This window comes from Tamandua tetradactyla, chromosome 7 (assembly GCF_023851605.1).
Source record: "Tamandua tetradactyla isolate mTamTet1 chromosome 7, mTamTet1.pri, whole genome shotgun sequence".
Taxonomy (NCBI): Eukaryota; Metazoa; Chordata; class Mammalia; order Pilosa; family Myrmecophagidae; genus Tamandua; species Tamandua tetradactyla.
The window spans coordinates 96127210-96147295 of NC_135333.1; the positions used below are offsets into that span (position 1 = coordinate 96127210).

Here is a 20086-nt window from a genome sequence, read left to right on the forward strand (position 1 = left end):
ATTATTTTTAAACATTTATATCACGACATATATCATACCAGAGAACTCACATATGTATTGAGAAATAGACCATTTCCAACACCTTGCAAACTCCCACATCTCTGCACAATTGCATCCTCCTCCCCAGAGGTAACCAATGACCTAAGCTTGGTGTTAATTATTTACTTGCTATTCTTTCCATCTCTTTAAAGCTATATAATCTATTCCTAATCAATTTATTTTTTAGTTTAGTGTTTTTATTTTGAACTTAATATAAATGGAATCACGACCCTTTATGTAGCCTTCTGTGACTTCCTTTTTCTGTCTACCATGATCTAATCTGTTTATTCTCATCTATCTTCTAGCTGTTATTTCACTCTTTTTCTTTCTATATATTATTCCATTATATAATAATTTACTATATAATGCCATTTATATGGTCTCACTTATGGTGCTAACTTGTCTAAGATAACATATCTTTTAAAGGAGGTTTAATATTTAACCCAAGCCTTAATCTCTTACTCATTGAATTTCAGGTACTAGAGCAAATCAGATAAAAATATTTTATTCAGTCTGGGACTTTTTTTGGGGGGGGGGAGGAAATATCTTCCTTATCACTTGATCACATTTCTATGATTCACAGAGGATGGCTGGTTTTTGTCAGAGCATGTAACAATAAAAAAATTACAGATTTATAATTATTTGATAAAATGTGACTCCAGAGTAAAAAGACATTAGATAAGGGAATGCTTTGTTAAAAAACAACAACAAGAATGAGTTCGAAAGGATAAACAAGAATCATTAGTATAGAGAAACACCTTTTGTGTTTGAGTACCACATGAATCACTCTGACCAGCATTTTTGAGTCTTACTGCTATGATTAGCAACGTGGAACCTGAGCCCTGAACACACCTTTTCAAAATAATGAATCATGGGCAGTGAGTTAAGAAACCTTGAACTTCAGCCCACAACTCTAAGAACGAGGAATTCGGCTACTTGCCTGAGATTCTGTATTGTACTAATGCTGTGAATAGGTTTTCAAAAAAGATTAATTCACCAACCTTAGCACTGCTGGAAGTGGTCTTTCTCTCACGGCTTTCTCAAATGGTCTTTCTCTAAAGCAGAAAAAAAAATCCTACAAGAAACCTTGGTGTCCAGTATAATTTCCAATAGCTAGAGACAGAACAAATCAATGGCTTGAATTATCTGCTCACCAAAATGTAACTAAAATTCCCAAAGGCAAGAGACTCAAATGATTGAAAATTATTTAAAAACATCTCAACTGCTAAGAAGTCCTGATCCAGGAAAATTTCTTTGAAGTAGGCTGTAAATTCAGGATCTGGAAGTGCCTCTCATTTCCCTTGAGCTCACACCTATTATAGTCTCAGGGACAATGTTTTTTTTTCCCCAGGGAAAAGGAAAAAAAAAAGGAAGAACTGTTTTGTTCTGTTTGATTTTTTTAAGAAACAATGTTCTCTAATTTTTAATCCTTTTAGACTTTTTGCATCAGGGTCAACAGTCAGCAATGTCCATACAATGCTTAAAAGTGGATGGCTGATGAGATAGGTAAGAAAGTAGAATATAAATGATTAATAACATGCATGTGTGGTTGCAGAATTTAATTAACTCGAATCAGACAGCAAAGGGATTAGATGCAATCTCAGTTGGCCTGGCCAGTGAGTGTTTATATATGAATAAGGAATTCTCTCTACTGAAAGTAACAAAATACTAAAAGGAAGAGGATAAGGGGACCAGATAGCAAGAAAAAACAGTGCTTCAAAAGTCGTAGTACTCTAAAAACTGGATAATTCATGGGCAGCAGAAGAGAGAAGCCATTCGTGGCTTGCATGGTTTGTGTAGAAACAAACGCTACAGCTACCTAGCTCCTTCTCTAGGTCCTGAATCTCGGACTGAAACCAGGTCTGAGACAGCATTTTGGTTCTGGATTACACCAAAATGACTCAGCTACATTGAGATGGCAGATCTGCTCTCCTTAGTTGCATAAGTAACTTTGCAATTCTGCAAAGAATTAGAAACACAGAAATAATGAAATAAATCAAAATCCTAATTTTCAAACTTCTGTGTTAAATCATTATTATTATAATCTGCCTGTATGTGTTATTTAACATAGTTAAGAGAATCTGACATTTTGGACTTGCATCTTTGAGATGTTTAATGTTAGTTTTGTGGTTCTTATGAAAAAGGTATAAGATAACTTGTTCAGTTTGTAAATAGTATTGGGATGCTTAAAGGAATGAGATGTATTAAACCCCTTGCTCAGGCTTTTAAGCACTGTTTAAAAGTTTAGGAAGTTTTAGTTTGTTAGATGTCTTGTTAAGTGTCCTGTTAGGTGTTTAAAGGCCTAAGACACTGAAATATTTTGGGATTAGAGTTTACAATGGTTAACTGAATTTGATTGAGGGGTTAATTATTTAGGGTAAATTAATAAGTTAAATTTATGGATTATTAGAATAATAATCAAAGACTGAGTAAAAGGTTTTTGGAAAAATTACTAGATTTGTAAGTGAAAAGGAACAGATATTTGAATTTAACTTAAATGATATACCAAAGGTCTCTCTCTCTCTCTTTTTTTTGGCATGGGCAGGCACCAGGAATTAAACCTGGATCTCTGGCATGGCAGGCTAGAATTCTGCCACTGATCCACTGTTACACCACCCCAAATGTACCCCCCCCCCCCTTTTTTGCATGGGCAGGCACTGGGAAACGAAAAAGGTCCCTTTTTAACATTAAAAAATTCAGATTACAAATAAAATTAGGCCTTTTTGAGAAGCTTACATTTGCAATTCCTAGAAAATAAAATGATTGGGATACCGTTCTAAATGTCACTAAGTCAAGCCTGTGCCTACCAGGGTTCAGTGGTGAAACAGAATTTAACCCAGATATTTGAACAGAAAGGATTTGACTCAGGGATTTAAATGCTTATACAATTGTGGAGAGAACTGGAGGAGCAGAAGTCAGGGAGCCGGCTGCTGCTGTTATTGCCACCACATCTGCCACTATCATGGCGGCCAGCACCCCTAAAGCTGGTGACTCACTACTGGTGCGCGGAGTCTGCCTGTCACAATCAACACAAACACATCTGCCGGGGCTTGCTGGCCAACCATGATGGCTTCTGCAAAATGGCCTCCACCTTCTCACCCAACTGCATTTCATTGGCAAAACCTAAGCTGTATCCCAAACCCCTGGTGTATGAGTTGGGAAAACGTGGGCTGTAGCCTTTGATCCCTTGTTACAGAAGGGGCTATAGAGAAGAGGTAGAACTGGATGTTGAATGCCAAACAGCCAAGATCCAGCAAAAGTTCCACAATCCGTGTGACTTTATTACAGTTTGGTAATGATTCTTAAATGCCATGATATTTTATAAAATACCTTCTCAATTTATTCCAGGACAAAAACTTGTTTGCCAAAATAAACTCAGATACAAAGTCTAGATACAGCTTCAATTTAGTGGTGCATCTTCTTTGAATATCTGAGTTATGCGTCAATCTGAGGGAGCCTTGGTCAGAGTGGGTCCATAATTACAACCCCAGATTTGCTCACACTGAGAAGTTCCTCAGATGATGGATCACAGGCACCGCTCAGGGGGAAGAGATTTGTGTGAACAGAAATACGAAGATTCTGATGAGAGGAGGATGCTCAGAATCTGTCAGATCCACGTACTATGCCAGAGATGGAAGGCCTTTTGTCAAACAGATCTCCTGTCAGATGCCAGCAAGCTTCACTAGTTCCATAGTTGTATTTCAGGTACAGTTTCTCTTTACTAGACAATGTGCCCCAAAGCATGCTTCCCAAGGGAAATTTGAAGCCACGAGGTCAAAACCCACGCCCACCAAGTTTCCTCTTGGAATTTTGTTCCTCTTGAGTAGAGCTAATTTCAGGATGTGGCTGAAGGCTACTTTTCAAAGAGCATTATCAACAGAATAAAAGGATCTGAAATTCAAAATTAACTCACTGGACTTGCCTCTCTTCTTCTGCACTCTTGATAGCAGTTTAATCTCAAAAAAGATTAAAACATTTTAACCCATTTCCACACCAAACCTCCATCAAGGGGCTGTGGGTTGTGGATTACAGATCAGCAGAAGGAAACTGAGCAAAACCTTAAAAGCCCTGGAGGGGGTGAGGAGATTTCAGCAAAGAAGTCTTTCCTCCCCTCTCATCACTTCCTGTTTTATCACCACAGAATTTGCTTAGTGCTATGAGATGATTCCTCGAACACTGTGAAAGGCACAGAAATAAAACTGGGGTCAGAAGTTGAAGACTGGGGACTCCTGGGCAGCAGCCAGATCTATTTACAGGCGAAATTTAGGCTTCTGAAAGATTTAACTGCTCTTGGCATGAGGTTTATGAGCAGGCTCTGGTCAGCCAGATGTGGGCATGTTTGCAGCTGCCTCAGCCTGCTGGTCTGGGCTGGCGACGACTTGCCGCCTTCTGGGTTATCTGTCTGCGGATTAGTAGCACTCCAGGTGGGGATGAAACAAAATGTTCAGCAAACGGTCCTCAGCCTACTGAAATCACCGATTATCGTATTACATTAAAAGATTGATTAGGACTAACTCCAGCCATGGTTTCTCAGTTTGAGGAACCAGTTTGCACTGGGACCCAGATAAACACCTTCACCCTCCTGTCAATGGTTTAAATCAGTCAGTCAAAGTGCTTACAGCAGAAGCGAGTTTACAGAGACCTCTAAGTAAAAAAGGGTTACTGCTTCAAAGAAAGGCTTGAGATATGCAGCATCCTCTATCCCTGCTTGGCCACTCTTAATGCATGTAAGCATATTAGGGACTCTGAGAAGTTGAGAACCTTTCAAACCTTAACTCAGCCTTTCTCATACTTATTTAACCATAATATTTTTCTTTTTCATTAACACTTACAACATCCCTTTTCCCAAAGGACTAATGTTATGAGGAGAAGACATTCAAAATCACTTGTGGGGATGATACTTGTTTTCCTCTTTTCTGCCTGACCTTCTAAGGGATGTGGGGTGGTATGTGTGTGTGTGTGTGTGTGTGTGTGTGTGTGTGTGTGTGTGTCAAACTGCAGGCTGGGAGTTGGAGCCTTTAACTAAACCAGACACACCAAAAGAAGAAAAATTCAAAAGTGGGTGAATTAAAAAAAGAAAAGCAAAGCAAGAGGTGGCCCCAAAGACTAGAAATGCCAAATAATCACAGTTAGCATTTACTCATTACTTTCTGTGCCCAGCACTATTTTAAGCACTTTATATTTATTATAACACTTAATTTTCAAAACAATCCAGCCAGGTAAAAACTATTATCATTCACATATTACAGATAAGGAAAACTGAGGCTCAGAGAGAATAAGAAACTCCACTAAGCTAGTAAGTAGAGAAACCACAATTTGAGTCCAGGTTGGGTGGTTCCAGAACAAGTCCAAGTCTCAGCCCGTATGGCACACTGCCCTCCTTACTCTCCAGAGAGACAAGCCAGCGAGGACCCCACTACACACCAAGCCTTAGTTAGTGGGGGGCCCCCAGTGAGGGGAAGTAATGGCGAAGCACAGATCTGGAACCAGCCCACCTGGGTCCATATGGCCACTCCGCACTTTCTGGTTAATGTGACTTTGGGAATGTCACTTCTCTGCTTCAGGTTTTCCATGCATAAAATGTAAAATGAGAAAGAAAATGGGAAAGGGAAAAAAAAGCCTATTTATATATTTAAACAGCTCTTCCATCAATGGGTGGTATTTTGATTTCTGTTTCCTGGAAATAACATAAAAAGTGGAAGCTTTTTTCGTATTGCCCTTAAAAGGCTGAAGTTTATTTCATAAGAGATAAAACTGTCAGTGCCATTATAAACGTAAATGCAGAATTTTACTTTTAAAAGTTTAATATTTTCCTTTTGACTTATGTAGGGACCCAGGGCTTGGGATTCCCCTCCATACTGAGAGCAGGTTATTGCACGTAGGCGTCTACGTGACCAGGACAGACGTTCAAGGTCATCAGACCTCCTGGCGGGGGTGGGCTTGGAAGGATGTACAAATGGTATCATAAACAATGCACTGAAACTCCCCTCTCTGATCTCTGCTGATAACAAACTTTCGACCCTGTGTCATGAGGCCCTGCTGAAACTCTGTGGTCACTCCCTACGGCATTTCTCTGTCCCGAACCCTCAGAAACGCCCTCTGGCACAACCCGTCCTTTGTGGGGCGCTTATCTTCATTTACTCCTTCTGGCTGCCATGATGGAAGATCCTCTCCTGTTCTTAAGTCCTAATAAAATTCATGTTTAACTCCATACATGACGTGCCCTTTGGTCTTCGGGCTGCCCTGAACCAAGTCCTTCAAGAGCTGGGTTGGAACTATTTATTTTCCTTCCCTCAACAAATACTTCAATGCAATAGTTACTGAATCCTAAAATGAAGACTTATAGGGTTATGTTGGGCATTAAATGAGTGATTGTATATTCTTCAGTCACTTTCTGACAAAGAAAAATAGTTTAAGGAGGGACTGACCAGATGCCCTCTAAATTCCCTCCTGATTCTGAGATTCTGTGAGAAGTTTCTTCTGCCAATCTGTTCAAGTATTCACATACTGATGTCCTCCTCATTCCAACATGAGTGCATAACACATTTTGTCCAGAGGAAATTTTAGTTATAGCTATAACTATAATTACATATATACATTTTATGAATAACCATTTTTTTCCCCAATCTTGTCTTCTAAGGAATTGCTTCTTCAAATGTGTCTAAATTGGTTTTAAAGTGATTTAATTTTCCTGCTTAGTTTTCCCACTTGACATGCTAATCCCCTCACTACAAGGAGACCCTTTGGGTATTTCCATCAGGTATAAATAAATACCTCTAGTGATGGAAATCTAAGGCAGCAACCTCTCATATTCCAGATCCACAAGAATTCTTCTTGATCTGGCAGCAGTTCTCAGGAACTTTTAGCACAAACAAACAAAAAGGCTTGGCCTAGGCTGTCAGTTCCTTTGATGGCCTGGGGACAGTCTGGAACACATAGAAAGAAAAGAATTTTGAATGTAGACCTGTGATCAAAACTTGGTATTCATCCACGGAAGACTCCTGTGCAGAGGTATTCACAAATAGTAAAGTAGTGACACTTGTGCAAACAGCTGACAAAGCAGGACATGGGGATCCAACATCTTGGATAACAGACCCACTCAATTTACTCAAATCTAACACCACTAGCACAAAAATGGATATGTCTCCATTTTTATACGAATTGTTACTTGTTTAGCCCATCTTTCAGGAAATATTTCTTTTTTTTTGTATGCTAAATGGTGGGGGTCACATTTCATTCTTTTTTCCACATGAGTATCCTTGTTACTGCAGCACCATTGGTGGTTTTTTGGGGGGGGGCGGGGGTGGGGATGGGGAGTACATGGGCCGGGAATGGAACCTGGGTCTCCCGCATGGCAGGTGAGAATTCTACCACCAAACTACCCTTGCAGCACCCCCCACCCCCACCACCAGGAAATATTTTTTGGTACAGAATTTAAAACTTTAATTAAGTAAGAAATAAAAGAAATCACAAAGCATTAAGCCCACAGTAATTGAAGTTGAAGTTTACAAGGTCAAATTCTCAAATGCCAGGTCAATCATGCCACATATAACCCTAAATACACAAATCAGATATACAGAAACCAAAGCAGGCAACGTTATTTTTGCCTCATTTTCTTGTTTAATATTATTGAGGCCTCTATTACTGCCTTGAAAAAAACACTGAATCTTCTTGAAATAAAACAATTACCTGGAGGAACAAATATACTCCAAATTCTAACCATCAGAACTCTGGAAAAAGATATATTTCTCTCTTCAGTATTTAAAAAATCAGTATCTAAAACACATTATAAAGAATTTCATTTTGAACTAGGTTAGAAATCTAAGTTTTTGTCACTGAGCTTTTAAAATCAAGGAAAGTTAAGTTTCAAGTATAATAAAGACTTATTTCAAATAGATATTCAATTTGAAAATGGGATTTTATTCTCTATTCCACTCCTTTCTGGCCAAAAGGACCTGAAGGATTTTTTTTATTTTGACAAACATCCTCAGATTTTTTTTTCTTAAAAGGGCAAAATGTAACAGAATTTTAGTTGAGTAAACTAATTCTCTTTGAGTAGTTTTAATGGCAGCTCAGTTAAAATAACCCAATAGAGATCTGCTTCAACTGATCATGTTGCCGCCTTCTAAACATCAGTACTTTTTATACAATTTCTGGATGGCCTAGATGCATTCTTCCTCAACATGACTCTTCTTCACCTTTCTCTTCCAGAATCTGCTTGACTTACAACAATGGTTTGAAGATCACACGAGGTGTAGTGGCTCTGTGTAATTTTCTAAATGTTGGGCAAAGGTGGGCTGGTTGATAATACAGCTCATTAAAAGGAGATGTTTCCGGAGTGCTGAGCTGGTCTAGTAGTCTTGAGAGAGAACCTTGGCCCTCTTCCAAAGTAGAGCCCATTTTTCCACCAGCCCATTGCAGTGGCTGAAAATGCTCAGGAAGTAGATTACACTGATGCCACCGCTTAAAACAGATTTGCTTTGTAATGGTATTGTTATAAGTAAACTATTCCCTTGAACGAAAAGACCATTTTCTCCGTAGTTAGGTGGAACACTGAGCTTCATAACCACAGTTGCCTTTCTCTGTGGAAAAAAATTTCAAATTTATTATGATGACTTCATTTCAATTTCTTTCTCTTGCAGCCATGCATGCTCTGCGATCCAAATGTGTTATTTCATTTAAAATCTGAGGAAAAAAATTCAAAAGGAGAAGAACAGGCAAAAGTAAACAAACAAGCAAACAATTCTGCCATTACATTTTCTCCTGGATAATTCTGCAAATGCCATTTCCATTCTATTTCCACACTGCAGAACAACACACTCGTGGGTCAATGGTGAAGCTCTGTGTCTATGAGAGGCAGAACACAGAAACCAGAAAAGGAATATAAATCAAAATTCTAAAATCCCAGGAGAACGCAGCTCCTTTCCTTATTTATTCTGTTAAGGTCCATTCCGCATGAATTCACATTTCAGTTCAAGAGGCCATGCACCATTAGTCTTGATAACAGACATCATTATCTGTAGACGGTAAAATAAAACCTGTAGCCAGTATTTACTTGCAGCAAACTTGCAAATGTCTTGTGGAAAACTAATAAAATTCTATTCCGGTTATTTGTTTTCTGAATTCTGGGGACCATGGAAATAGAAAAGGACATGCTTTTTGAGGTTTTTTTGTGCTGAGCAGTAGAAAAATAGGTGTTTTCCTTTGGGGCTTTTTGTAGCTGAGAATGGTGAGGCTGATATTTCTGAGAGTACTTTTTCATTTTCCTTAGTCTTTAAGGGAGTGATAGGCTTTGGCAGTCCTGCTGTTGACAAAATCTGTCTTCTTAAATTGAGCCTTTGGAATAAGCAAACAGAAATGTGAAATGTAAAATTTTCAAACAAGAAAATACATATTTTAGTGATTTCTCACCAGTCAGGTCAAGCAGGCACTTTCTGGCTCTGGTCACAATAAGATATTCCTTTGTAGCTTCCTTACCTTCTTATAGGCATTATGGAGTTCAGTGTGTGTCCACAGAGAATACAGGAGGACAGAAGCAGCTTTACTTGCTTTGTTGTGGGTGTAGCTGAAAGAAGCAAAGGACATTCCGAGATCAGGGAGAACATGTGAGGTTGTGGATACAGCGATTGGCTATTACATAAATCTTTTTTGCTCAGGAGCCATCAATTAAGTCAAGTGGTTCATGATGATAAGAGAATTAGATGGTGCACTCCGGAGGGCAGGGACCATGGTTTACAACTTTTTAAACCCCTAGCTCAGTGCTAATAAATAAACAGTTTATTGAGGAAACTCCTGATATGTATAATGAAAACATCCTTAGACATTTACAAATACTCAAATTTATTTATAGAATATATTTTATATTTGTATATTTACATTTTAAATTTAGATTTGTATATATTGCATATTTATAGAATAAAAATGCAGGAGGTATGACTGAAAAAATCCATGCCTCAGGCTCAGTGATCCTATGAACACAGGAATAAAGGCATTTTTTCAAGTTATTAAAATAAATTCTTGCTGAAGCATTTGTTAAATAGTTTCAAAATCATTTCATGGTTTTGTATAAAGCACATGGAAAACTTGTGCCTGTTACAAATCCAAGTCACAATGAATGTGATATTGCACTTAGCTTTTGATGTTCTGCTTTTAAATTTGTCCAAAACCTTTTTTTTTTCTGGCTAAGGACCAGTGCTTTCTTAGCTCTCTTCTCCTACCTCACCTGACTAGCACAGGACTGATGTTGATAATTTTTTTAAACAAAGAAATAAAGTATTTTTCCCCTTCATATCAAAGGAGTTTGTAAACATGCAACAAAAAACAGATTGCCAAAGCACATGGAAAAGTGTACACCAAGGAGTTCGCTGGGTTCATTCATTTGCTAAAAGTCTTTCTCTTCTACACCAGCTTTGCAGCGAGGAGAGTCAAATCAGCACCTCACAGATGTTTCAGTACCTCAGGGACTTTTCAGAGTCACTTACTAAAAACCAAAGTGCATATAAATCCAAGGATGCGAAGGGTCTATAGTATTTAAAATTGGGAAAAGTCCTTAAATTTCAAGGGTTTTTTAGTCACAAAGTTTGTTTATCAGTTGGTTGTCTGACACTTGAAATTGACTTGTTCCATTTCTGTTTTCGCTTTCTTTTTTCTGAATAGATGCAAATGTTCCAAGAAATGATCATGATGATGAATATGCAACTGTGTGATGATATTGTGAATTACTGATTATATATGTAGAACAGAATGATTAAAATAGGAATGTTTACGTTTGTTACGTGTTTTTTTGGTATTTAAAAAAATAAAATTAAAAAAAAAATGAAGGAAAAAAAGAAAAGAAATTCACTGTTCCAAGATAGAAGGCTGTATATGGTATCTGGCTTCCAGGCTAGCCTGTAAATTACTGGTCAGACATACAATGTGCTAGCAAAGAGGGAGCAGCAGACCCAACTGATTTTTATTACTTTATCCTTGTCGATTTTGATTTTTTTTTTTAGCCAAGGCATGTGTGGACTGGCTCTCCGTGGACACTCAGGGCAACCCACAAGTCACAGAGCAGCACATCCCATACCTTGCTAGGTTCCTACAAGCAGTCTGCAGAAGCGATGGCATATTCCCACATGTTTGTTATACACAGACATTCAAATAATTAGAATCGTAAGGTCTCACAGAGATTTGCCTAGAAGTCTGGATGACTTCTTAGAATGGTAATTTCTATTTTGGAGCACGAATTCTTTCTTTCCAGAAAGACTGAGTGACTGCCACCTGTCAGGCTCAGGGGAATACTCCCTGCTCTCAGGAAAGCGACATTCTAGCCATCACTCACTTCAACCATCTGATGCTGACTGTGGTCTTTCTTCCCTATGTGACTTGTCAGATGTGGTCTGCAGAGCACAGGGGGTGATGTGTGTCCATGGGATGAAGAACAGTGACCCCTACTCTCATCCCTGTACAGCCAAGCACAGGCACGTCCACTACAGGGGAAATCCACTTGTTTTGCAACTCATTAGAACTAAGCTTTTTAATCACATTTCTTTCCTTTCTTTGCTATTTATAAAATTAACTCATGTTAATAAAAAGTCAAACAATCCAGAGTTGTAGCAAGAGAAAAAGATAATATTCTCCATGTGCCTTTCAATCCCATCCATCTCAATGAACTAGTATTGATAATTTGGTTATATAAGATTTTTCATTCTCTCCCTGCCCTTTTTTATTTTAGTGGGAAAAATTTAATTCCACACAGAAACAGGGACATGCAATGACTGACTTGCATTAGACCTTCTGTTCTCAAAAGGGAATAAGTGGTAGAAAGGAATGTGATAGAGAAAACTGAGAAAGCCAGAATTTAGGATGCGACCTCCATCTTCCCCTCCTTTTGCTGTCACTGCTGCTTTTACACTGCCTGGGGTGATACCTAAGATCTAAGTGATGAAAAGGGCATTTCCTGCCCATAAGGACTCCCATCTTGCCCACATTCTGCTGTGCTCAGATCACAGCTGTGGTTCCAGGAAACAAATCAATTCATTAGATCAACAGAATGCTAGAACACACCACGAAGAGAAGCTGTGGAATTGGCTCTCTTTTGAGGTTTTAGAAGAGACTAGACAATTCTTTGGCTTGGAAGATTCAATTTTTCACTTGCCTGATCAAGGATGAGATGACCCGGCTCAGCTTATCAACAGTTTTAAAATGCTGCTCCTTGCACTCCATGATTGGACATTCACAACTAGATTATTAACACACAGGCATGGATGGGGAGGAAAGGGGAGGCAGCTGATAAAGGATGCTAAAAAACTTACGTGTCGCCTGAGCTGATGGTCATAATTTTCTGGAGGCCCCCAGTGTTTAGAAGGTCCCGTGCATTCTGGTAACTATTTTGGATTACATTGTTCAGTGTATAACAGGCAGATGCTGTAGTCTCGATGAGAAGGTCAGTGCTTGGGACAGTGTCAGGAATTATGGAAACCAAGTCTGGAAGGATTTCTTTGGCTAATATATGAAAGAGAAAGATTGTTCCTTAATCTCAAGATCCCAACACATTTTGGATAAGTATTTTTAAAAAGGAATGCAACTGGGTGACAATCATATGGTAGGAAGTAATCTCTTTAGTAATCAAATAAAATACTGATTTTTAAAAATATAATACCCTGTGTACAGTATATTGGCAAAATCTTTTCAGAAAGCAATTAGAAATGCCAAGAATTTTTAAAAGTTCATACTCTTTGAGTTAATAATTCTCCTTATGGGAATTCAACCTGCATACATTACTTTAAGTACAGACAAAGCTCTGTGTAGATATTTTTATGATTGTATTTTATATGTGAAAAATTATAAAAAAGCCTAAATATCCAAGTAATATTTAAGTAATAAACCTTAAAAGATATACACTAAAATTTTAAATAAGGGCTATTTTTCCTACAGTGAAACTGTGATCTAGAGACATTAAAAAAAATTATCTACACCTCCCAAAGTTTCTCCACTATATAAACAATACTTTCATTGGAAAAGGAGCAATAAACTACCTTAAATTTACTTTTTGATTATTGCTGATAGGGTTTGAGTTGGCTTTTCTTTTTTTTCTTCTGTTAATAACAAAAGAGATATTGGTATCTGATGACTTCACTGTAACTTGTCTTACTGTATTTATTTTGGGCAATATGAATTTGTACTCTATTTTTTGTAATATTTCTTGTGCTGGTTTGAAACGTTTGTGTACCCAAGAAAAGCCATGTTCTTTAATCCTGATTTAATATTGTGGGGTCGGATTTATTTGATTAACTTATTTCCATGGATATGTGACATACCCAGTTGTGCGTGGGATCTTCTGATTAGGTGGTTTGCATGGAGATGGTGGTTTCCATTCATGGCGGGGTCTCTTACTAGTGTCCTTTAAAGAGGACCATTTTGGAAAAAACTTCAGAGATGACACATACAGAGATGGTTGGAGATGCAGAAAGAAAACATCTCTGGGGAAGCCATTTGAAACCAGATGCCAAAGACCCCAGCAGAAGCCAGCCATGTACCCTTCACAGCTGACAGAAGTGTTCTGGACCCAATGGCCCTTTCTTGAGTCAAGGTATCTTTATCTGGATGCCTTAGTTTGGACATTTTTATGGCCTTAGAATTGTAAACTTGCAACTTAATAAATTCCCTTTATAAAAGCCAATCCATTTCAGGGATATTGCCTTCAGGCAGCATTAACAAACTAAAACACTTCTTTTCATATATGTTTCCCTCTTTTTCTCTTACTCCTTTGGACTCTCCTTAAAACACAGAGACCATGCCTCCATTGCTTGTGTGTGTCCCACAGTGTTATATTTATTGTAAATGTACAACAAATACCTGTGATTACTTTCATTATTCCCTTATCTATGTTCATGTGGCACCCTGAACTGCACTTCTCTCTCTATGATACAATATTATAAGTAATTGTGTGCCTATCTGTTTTTCTAAAGGAGTTATGGGTTCCTTGAGGACCATTATTTCCTTCATTTCTGGATTCCCACCATTTATTGCTATGCCTGAATCAGAGAGATGGTCAGTACATGGCACTGAGTGATAAGTCATCCTTTGATAATATCTGGACCTGACTGACAGGTAAGACACTTTCTGCTTAAAGGCATGGACATTAGTATTATTTTTTTAAACTGCTATTTAAGCATCATAGCGTAGTGGGAAGAGCTCAGAGTCAATCCTCTGAAGCCAGACTCTATTTCAGCCCTGGCTCTGCCTCTTAATAGCTCTGTCATCTTGACAAGCTATCCAACCTCTCTGAGCTGCATTTTCATAATGTGGAAAATGGGGTAACAGCAGTACCTACTTCACAGGGTTGCTTCAAGGGATTAAATGAGTTCACATGTCAACTGTGTCACAGAATTTTACAAACAGTAAGCTCTCTCTAGATGATATTTATTGTCAGAAGGTCTCCTCCTTCTGGTTGCAAGGTCTTGAGAACATGAATCTTCCTTTCACCCATTTTAGGATGACAACACGGAGATGGGAAGTCTGAGACAATCAGAGTGCCTGAACCACCTGTCTGCAGGGTGCAGTAACGGCTGCCATGAGCCAGACTGCCTGCACTGAGAACTGTTCCTAATGAAAGAAGTTCTACTTCTCCCTCATCACAATCATATATCAATTTTAAAGTAGAAACCTAGAGTCATGGCTTGGGGAGGAGTGGGTTTTAAAGAAGTTTGAGTCTTTGACATTTTAAAACATGTTTATTTTATCTCAGAAAAGGAGAACTGCTTATATTGACCAACACTATGTATATGTACATATATATATATATATTTCTTTATTCTAGACTGTACAAGGGGCATGAATAAATAAATATATTCACTTTTGAACAAATAATTTGGATCTGTAATACTATGTTATAAAATTATACTATAAAAATAAAATATAAAATTAATACTCTATAATGGTTTTTGAGGTTACAGTTCAATGTGATATTATTGAGGGAGATTTTATTTAATGCTAAAATTCAATTAATGCCTTAAAAGCTAAAACATTATTTTGATATCTGAAAACATGTGCAGCAATGAATGAATGTGATTTAGGATACTAGTGTTGCATCCAATGTTTCACAGTGCTTGCACATACATTATTTTATCCAGTCCTTGGAACAACACTGTTAGGTAGTGACTAGAATCTCACTGAGCTTAATGCAATTAAACGCCTTGGGTTGGCAAAGTGGCCATGTGGGATACAGACCCACATCTTCTGTATCATTGCCAATCTTCAAGTTTTTTAAAAAATGTAAGTTTCAAGTCTATTCTGTAAATGTAAACACCATGATGACTTCAATACACATAGGTTAGCACATTATAAATGTAACCTGACCTAGAAATCCCACATGAGAAATATAAAGGAGATATTTCAAACTGATTTTAACTTAATTCTGGCTATTAGTCTCCTGAATGAAGACAGGTCCTTATTTGACATAAAGCCAACGTGGAATTCAAAAATTGCATTTTATCTTGCTGATAAAGGTTGCCTTTAAAATGAGAGAAGGCTTAACAGCAGATTCATCTTGTATAAACCAAGTAGCTACAGCTGTAACTTCCCAATGGTCAGGGAACTGTGGAACCTGAGGTTGACAGCATTTCTGCCTTGAAGGTACAATGTGCACAACACACTTATTTTCATTGGCAATGTTTTAAAAAGTGGAGTGAGCATTTATTTGGGAAAAAAAAAGTCTAAGGATAATGCACATGTATTGAAGTACAGCACAAAAGGCCACACAAGACAATGGAGTGAACACTTTCATAATTTTCATGCCTTTGGCAAGGTTTCTTTTAGATTCACTGAAAAATTTCCAGGCTCTTCCTCTGTTTATAATGAACATGAAACCACTGTATGGAACAGCACGCAAATGTTGCACTGCTGGCTCTCCCTGGAAACAGTATTACTAAAACATAATCACAACAGATGCCAATATTACTGGTGCTGTGTGTGTTTTCATTGAACACCAGAAAACAAAATTTATCTATAATTTTAGTGGAATTTTGTGAAAAACTAAAGTTCAAGTTAGTTAGAAATGAATAATAAATGGAGCATTAGGAAATGGGCATAATGTTAGCATTATCCTCTTGTGATTTAATTTTGCAGTTTCAACTTGATTCAAAACCACTTACTGCATATTGCTAGGTATAATGCTATATAATGAAAAATTATGCTATTTGATAGTCTTAACAGAGTTGTCATCTCTGCCAATAAATATACTCAAAAAAAAGCAAGCATATTTACTTGAGTTTATTCTAGAAACCCAGCTATGTCTGAATCTGACTCCTTCTTTTTGTCTTTTTCTTGTGTTTATCTGTCTTTTTTTTCTAGTCCAACATATTGCTGAGCTTCCAAAGTAAACAACTGTGTGTGTGTGTGTGTGTGTGTGTGTGTGTGTGTGTGTGTGTGTGTTTGAATGCTCTAGAAGAGAGGTGCCTATGCAGGTCAAACAGAACATTCAGAAAAACTCTGTGGATTAAAAAGACTTTGTTCAATGGCATGGATGAGGAATGAAAAAATACGCCATATTTCGCTAATTATTTGTAGGGTCCAAAATTTCTCTTCCGTAATTAATACAACAAATAAACAAAGAGCTTGATATGAAGAAAAACTCTATTTGAGATCTGACGAGAAAGCCTCCCTTTGACGTCACTTTTGGCTCTTCATTGACATTTTAAGTCCATCATTGTGAAGAGAATGCAAGGAGGACAATTTCCATTATAAAGTCTCAGTATACACAAATTACATTTAGACACTTCTACCAACTCACCGATATCATTCTGCAGAGAAAGATTCCGAGACAAATTCCTCAACAGGGAGACGGCAGTCTTTTTCACACTCGGATCACCAACATGCAACATCTTTCGGGCATGCTGAAGGCCGTTTTCCTTCTGGACAACTGTCTGGGCTACGGAAACCGGCATCTGTTTGGTAAGAGGGACTATGAATGCCATTGTTTTGATTTCATGGTCGTATGACGCTGTCTGAAGGTTACTAGAGATTGAGTAAGATATTTCTAAGACTAGAGCCGCGTGAAACCAGTCTAAAAATGTTTCCTTAAAATTCTTATTGGGTTTCTAACTCAACTATTGGATAAAAAGTTTAACTCAATTATTGGATAAAAAGTTTATTCTGAAAGAGACATTGGGCTTTAAAAAAAAAGAAATTTATAGACAGTATCTGTAAATCTATGCTCTGTATCAGAGGCTACAAGTACAATTTGCTGGTCCAGGCCCAGATCCCCCAGAGGCCAATCTTATTTGGAATCAGGCTGGCCACCTACTGTTCCAGGGGTCTGGAAACTGACTGGGCACTTTCTAGCATCAGCAAACTTCCAACAATACTGAGGGGTGGGGGTAGGGTGGGAGGTAGAGTTGCTAAGCTTGTGTCTACCACTTGATATTAGATTTCTGTGTGATGCCAATTCAAGGCCACCTTGCCAAAAAATTTGACCATTCTTTAGGTGTCTAGTTTCTCTGTTTATCTTCTCTCCACACTGCTTTTCTTTCCCCCTGCAGTATTACCCCCCTTTTTATACTTCTTCACTGTACCTTTTACAACAGGGTTCCAGTAGGCTTCAGGGAGGAGGCAGGAGGGAGCTTAAAACTAAACTTTGTTTATCATCAGCTTTCACCGGAAAAGGGTCCATAAATTTTACCAGATTTTCAAAGTGCCCATGACTCAAAGAAGTTCAATAAACATTTTAGAATGCTTGTTCTATAGTAAACAAACTACACTTTGCCTTTCACTAATTAGCAGAACATTCCCATAGATTTGCCCTCTTCCTCTAAGATTCCCTCTCTGTTAGCCATTCACAGAGGAGGCTGTTTATTTTGCTCAACTCCTGTATCCTGGGTCAGAGAGTAGGGTCGACATTCCTTTCTCTTCCCAATGGCCCTTCTAGACAATTATGCCTTTTCTTATGTGAAAAAGCCTCACTCTAAGTCACTGCCATCCACTCTAATAGCCCCATTGCATTTTATCATGCAAGGCCTTTTAGTCCTTCTGGGACATTCCCTGCAGCCTGGTTCAGAAAATTTTTCTCTATCTCAAGTTCTCGTATTATCTCAGATGACAATAATAGACATGTAGATGACCGAACTGGTTACCTCAGAGTTCCAAAGCCTCCTAAATGTCACTGACATTCATCTCTTCTATACATCAGCCATCCACTTCCACAGTCACAAAGAACCTGTGTCCGTATAATACCTCACTTCTGAAAACACAAAACTACAATGGCAGCCTCTGAACACAGCTTCTTTGTTCTCTCTCTCTCTTTTTAATTCCAATTGTGTTTTTTCATCAGCTGCATCCAGAACTCTGCTTCTGCTCCCACCTTCATTCTTCACACTCTAAGTTATTAATCCTTTATTTTAACTTTCTTTTTTATTCCAATGGGGTACATGAAACATCACATCAGTAGCTCTCTGCCTAATACTTAAACTGTCTTGTTATTCTAGCTTATTTTGTACCCACTATCAAAATTGCAATATTGGGTTTAGTTAACTTTTTGTGATTTCAGATTTTATACTTGGCTACCAAACACTGCTAGACTAAATGATGCATTTGTAGACTGGTACTTCTACAAATTTATTGTCTCCCATCTCCACTATGAGCTTGATATGTGGTCTTTTTAAAATGCCACAGAACGGATTTCATAGCCTCCAGAGCCTTACTTAACAGTATGAGGAGTATGATATTCTGAAAGCCTCATGAATCACCTAGCTTCTAGAAAAATGCCAATAACATTCTTTAAAATGCATTGCTGAGTTCTCAAGAAAAATCCCAAAGGTAAGACAAAAAAAAAAAAAAAAAAAAAAAACACAACTAAAAATTAAAACTGAACAGAGAGCCAAAACCAGAGTGGGATGTTCTGGCAACAAAGCTAGTATCAGAAGTCTAGATATTCTGGAATTAAAGACACTATGGTGGTAAGGTAGGGAGAACAGAACAGGCCTTGGAACTCAAAAGGTGAGGAAGAGAACTTCATACAGAGAATTCATAAAGCTGGTTCCCTTAAAGGCATGGTAACCTTAGTAAAAGAGCAGGCTAGCAGAAAAATCTACCAGCAAGGAATCTTAGGCTGCTGCATGGTAAAATTTAAACAAACAAAAAAGCAAACAAAATGTTAGTCTCCTCTGGCAATCTGTAGCCATCATTCTGTTTTCACATGGTTTTGGGTTTCAAATTTATACTACCTGGGCAGTTAGAAAAATCCTGAGCTGAGAAATTAAATTATTGGGGAACCCAGAAGTAAATGCATATTCTCTCTGAAAGAAAGATGCTCTCAACCTAGGCAATTCCCATAAGTCTAAGGTCAGCCAAATACTTCACGAATGAAAACACAGAACTCTGGTTGAAGGCTGGGTCTTCAACTGATGTTTGCTAAGCTAGGAGAAGGCACAGTAAAGCCTTTTAATTTAGATTCATTGAGAGAAATGGTAGAGTCTAAAGTAGGACAGTCTTTAGAATTTGCTCAATAGGGAAAATAATCAGATTTACTAAATAGAGCTTTTGTATTCCAGTTTGAGGGAGTATGTAAGGATGACTGTTAATCAAACAGTACTTATATTTCATATTGTTCTGATTACTAATGAGGTTGAACACCTTTTCAAATGTTTATTGGTCATTTCTATATTCTCTTTTGTGGAGAGCTGTTTTTGTCTATTTTTTACTGTTGCTAATGAGTGTTCTATATTTCCTGGTTACCAGTTTCTTTTATTATATGTGTTGCAAACACCTTTTCACACTCTGTGATATGCCTTTTTGCTGTCTTATAATGTTTTTTGATTGCATAAATTTTTATTTTAATGTAGTCCAATTTATCAACTATTTAACTATACTACTTTACAGCTAGTGGTTTTTAGGTCCACTTTCTTTTTTTTACACTGACCATAATTTAATTCATTCAATAAACATTCATTAAAATACATTTATATACAAGGACCATATCACTGTGGATTTGGCACCTAGTACATCTCAAAGAATGACATCATGTCCCAAAAGTCACCAAGTAAACATAAACACATAGGGCCTAGTTCTG

The 20086-nt window shown here is 37.8% G+C and overlaps 1 protein-coding gene across 2 annotated transcripts in view; it reads right to left on the reverse strand.

Annotated features, from left to right (window-relative positions):
• Window positions 1–528: 528 nt before the first annotated feature.
• PKP2 (plakophilin 2) overlaps window positions 529–20086 on the reverse strand; it is a 121544-nt gene continuing 101986 nt past the window's right edge. The window contains exons 10-13 of one of the 2 annotated variants that reach the window (XM_077170495.1): window positions 16814–16967; window positions 12336–12525; window positions 9517–9604; window positions 9175–9375 (exon numbers count right to left, since the gene is read on the reverse strand). In XM_077170495.1, the coding sequence (XP_077026610.1) occupies window positions 9307–9375; window positions 9517–9604; window positions 12336–12525; window positions 16814–16967 (501 nt within the window). In that variant the 3' untranslated portion in view covers window positions 9175–9306. Of the gene's footprint in view, window positions 9376–9516; window positions 9605–12335; window positions 12526–16813; window positions 16968–20086 lie in introns of both variants that reach the window. The other variant, XM_077170496.1, reaches the window with a different exon arrangement.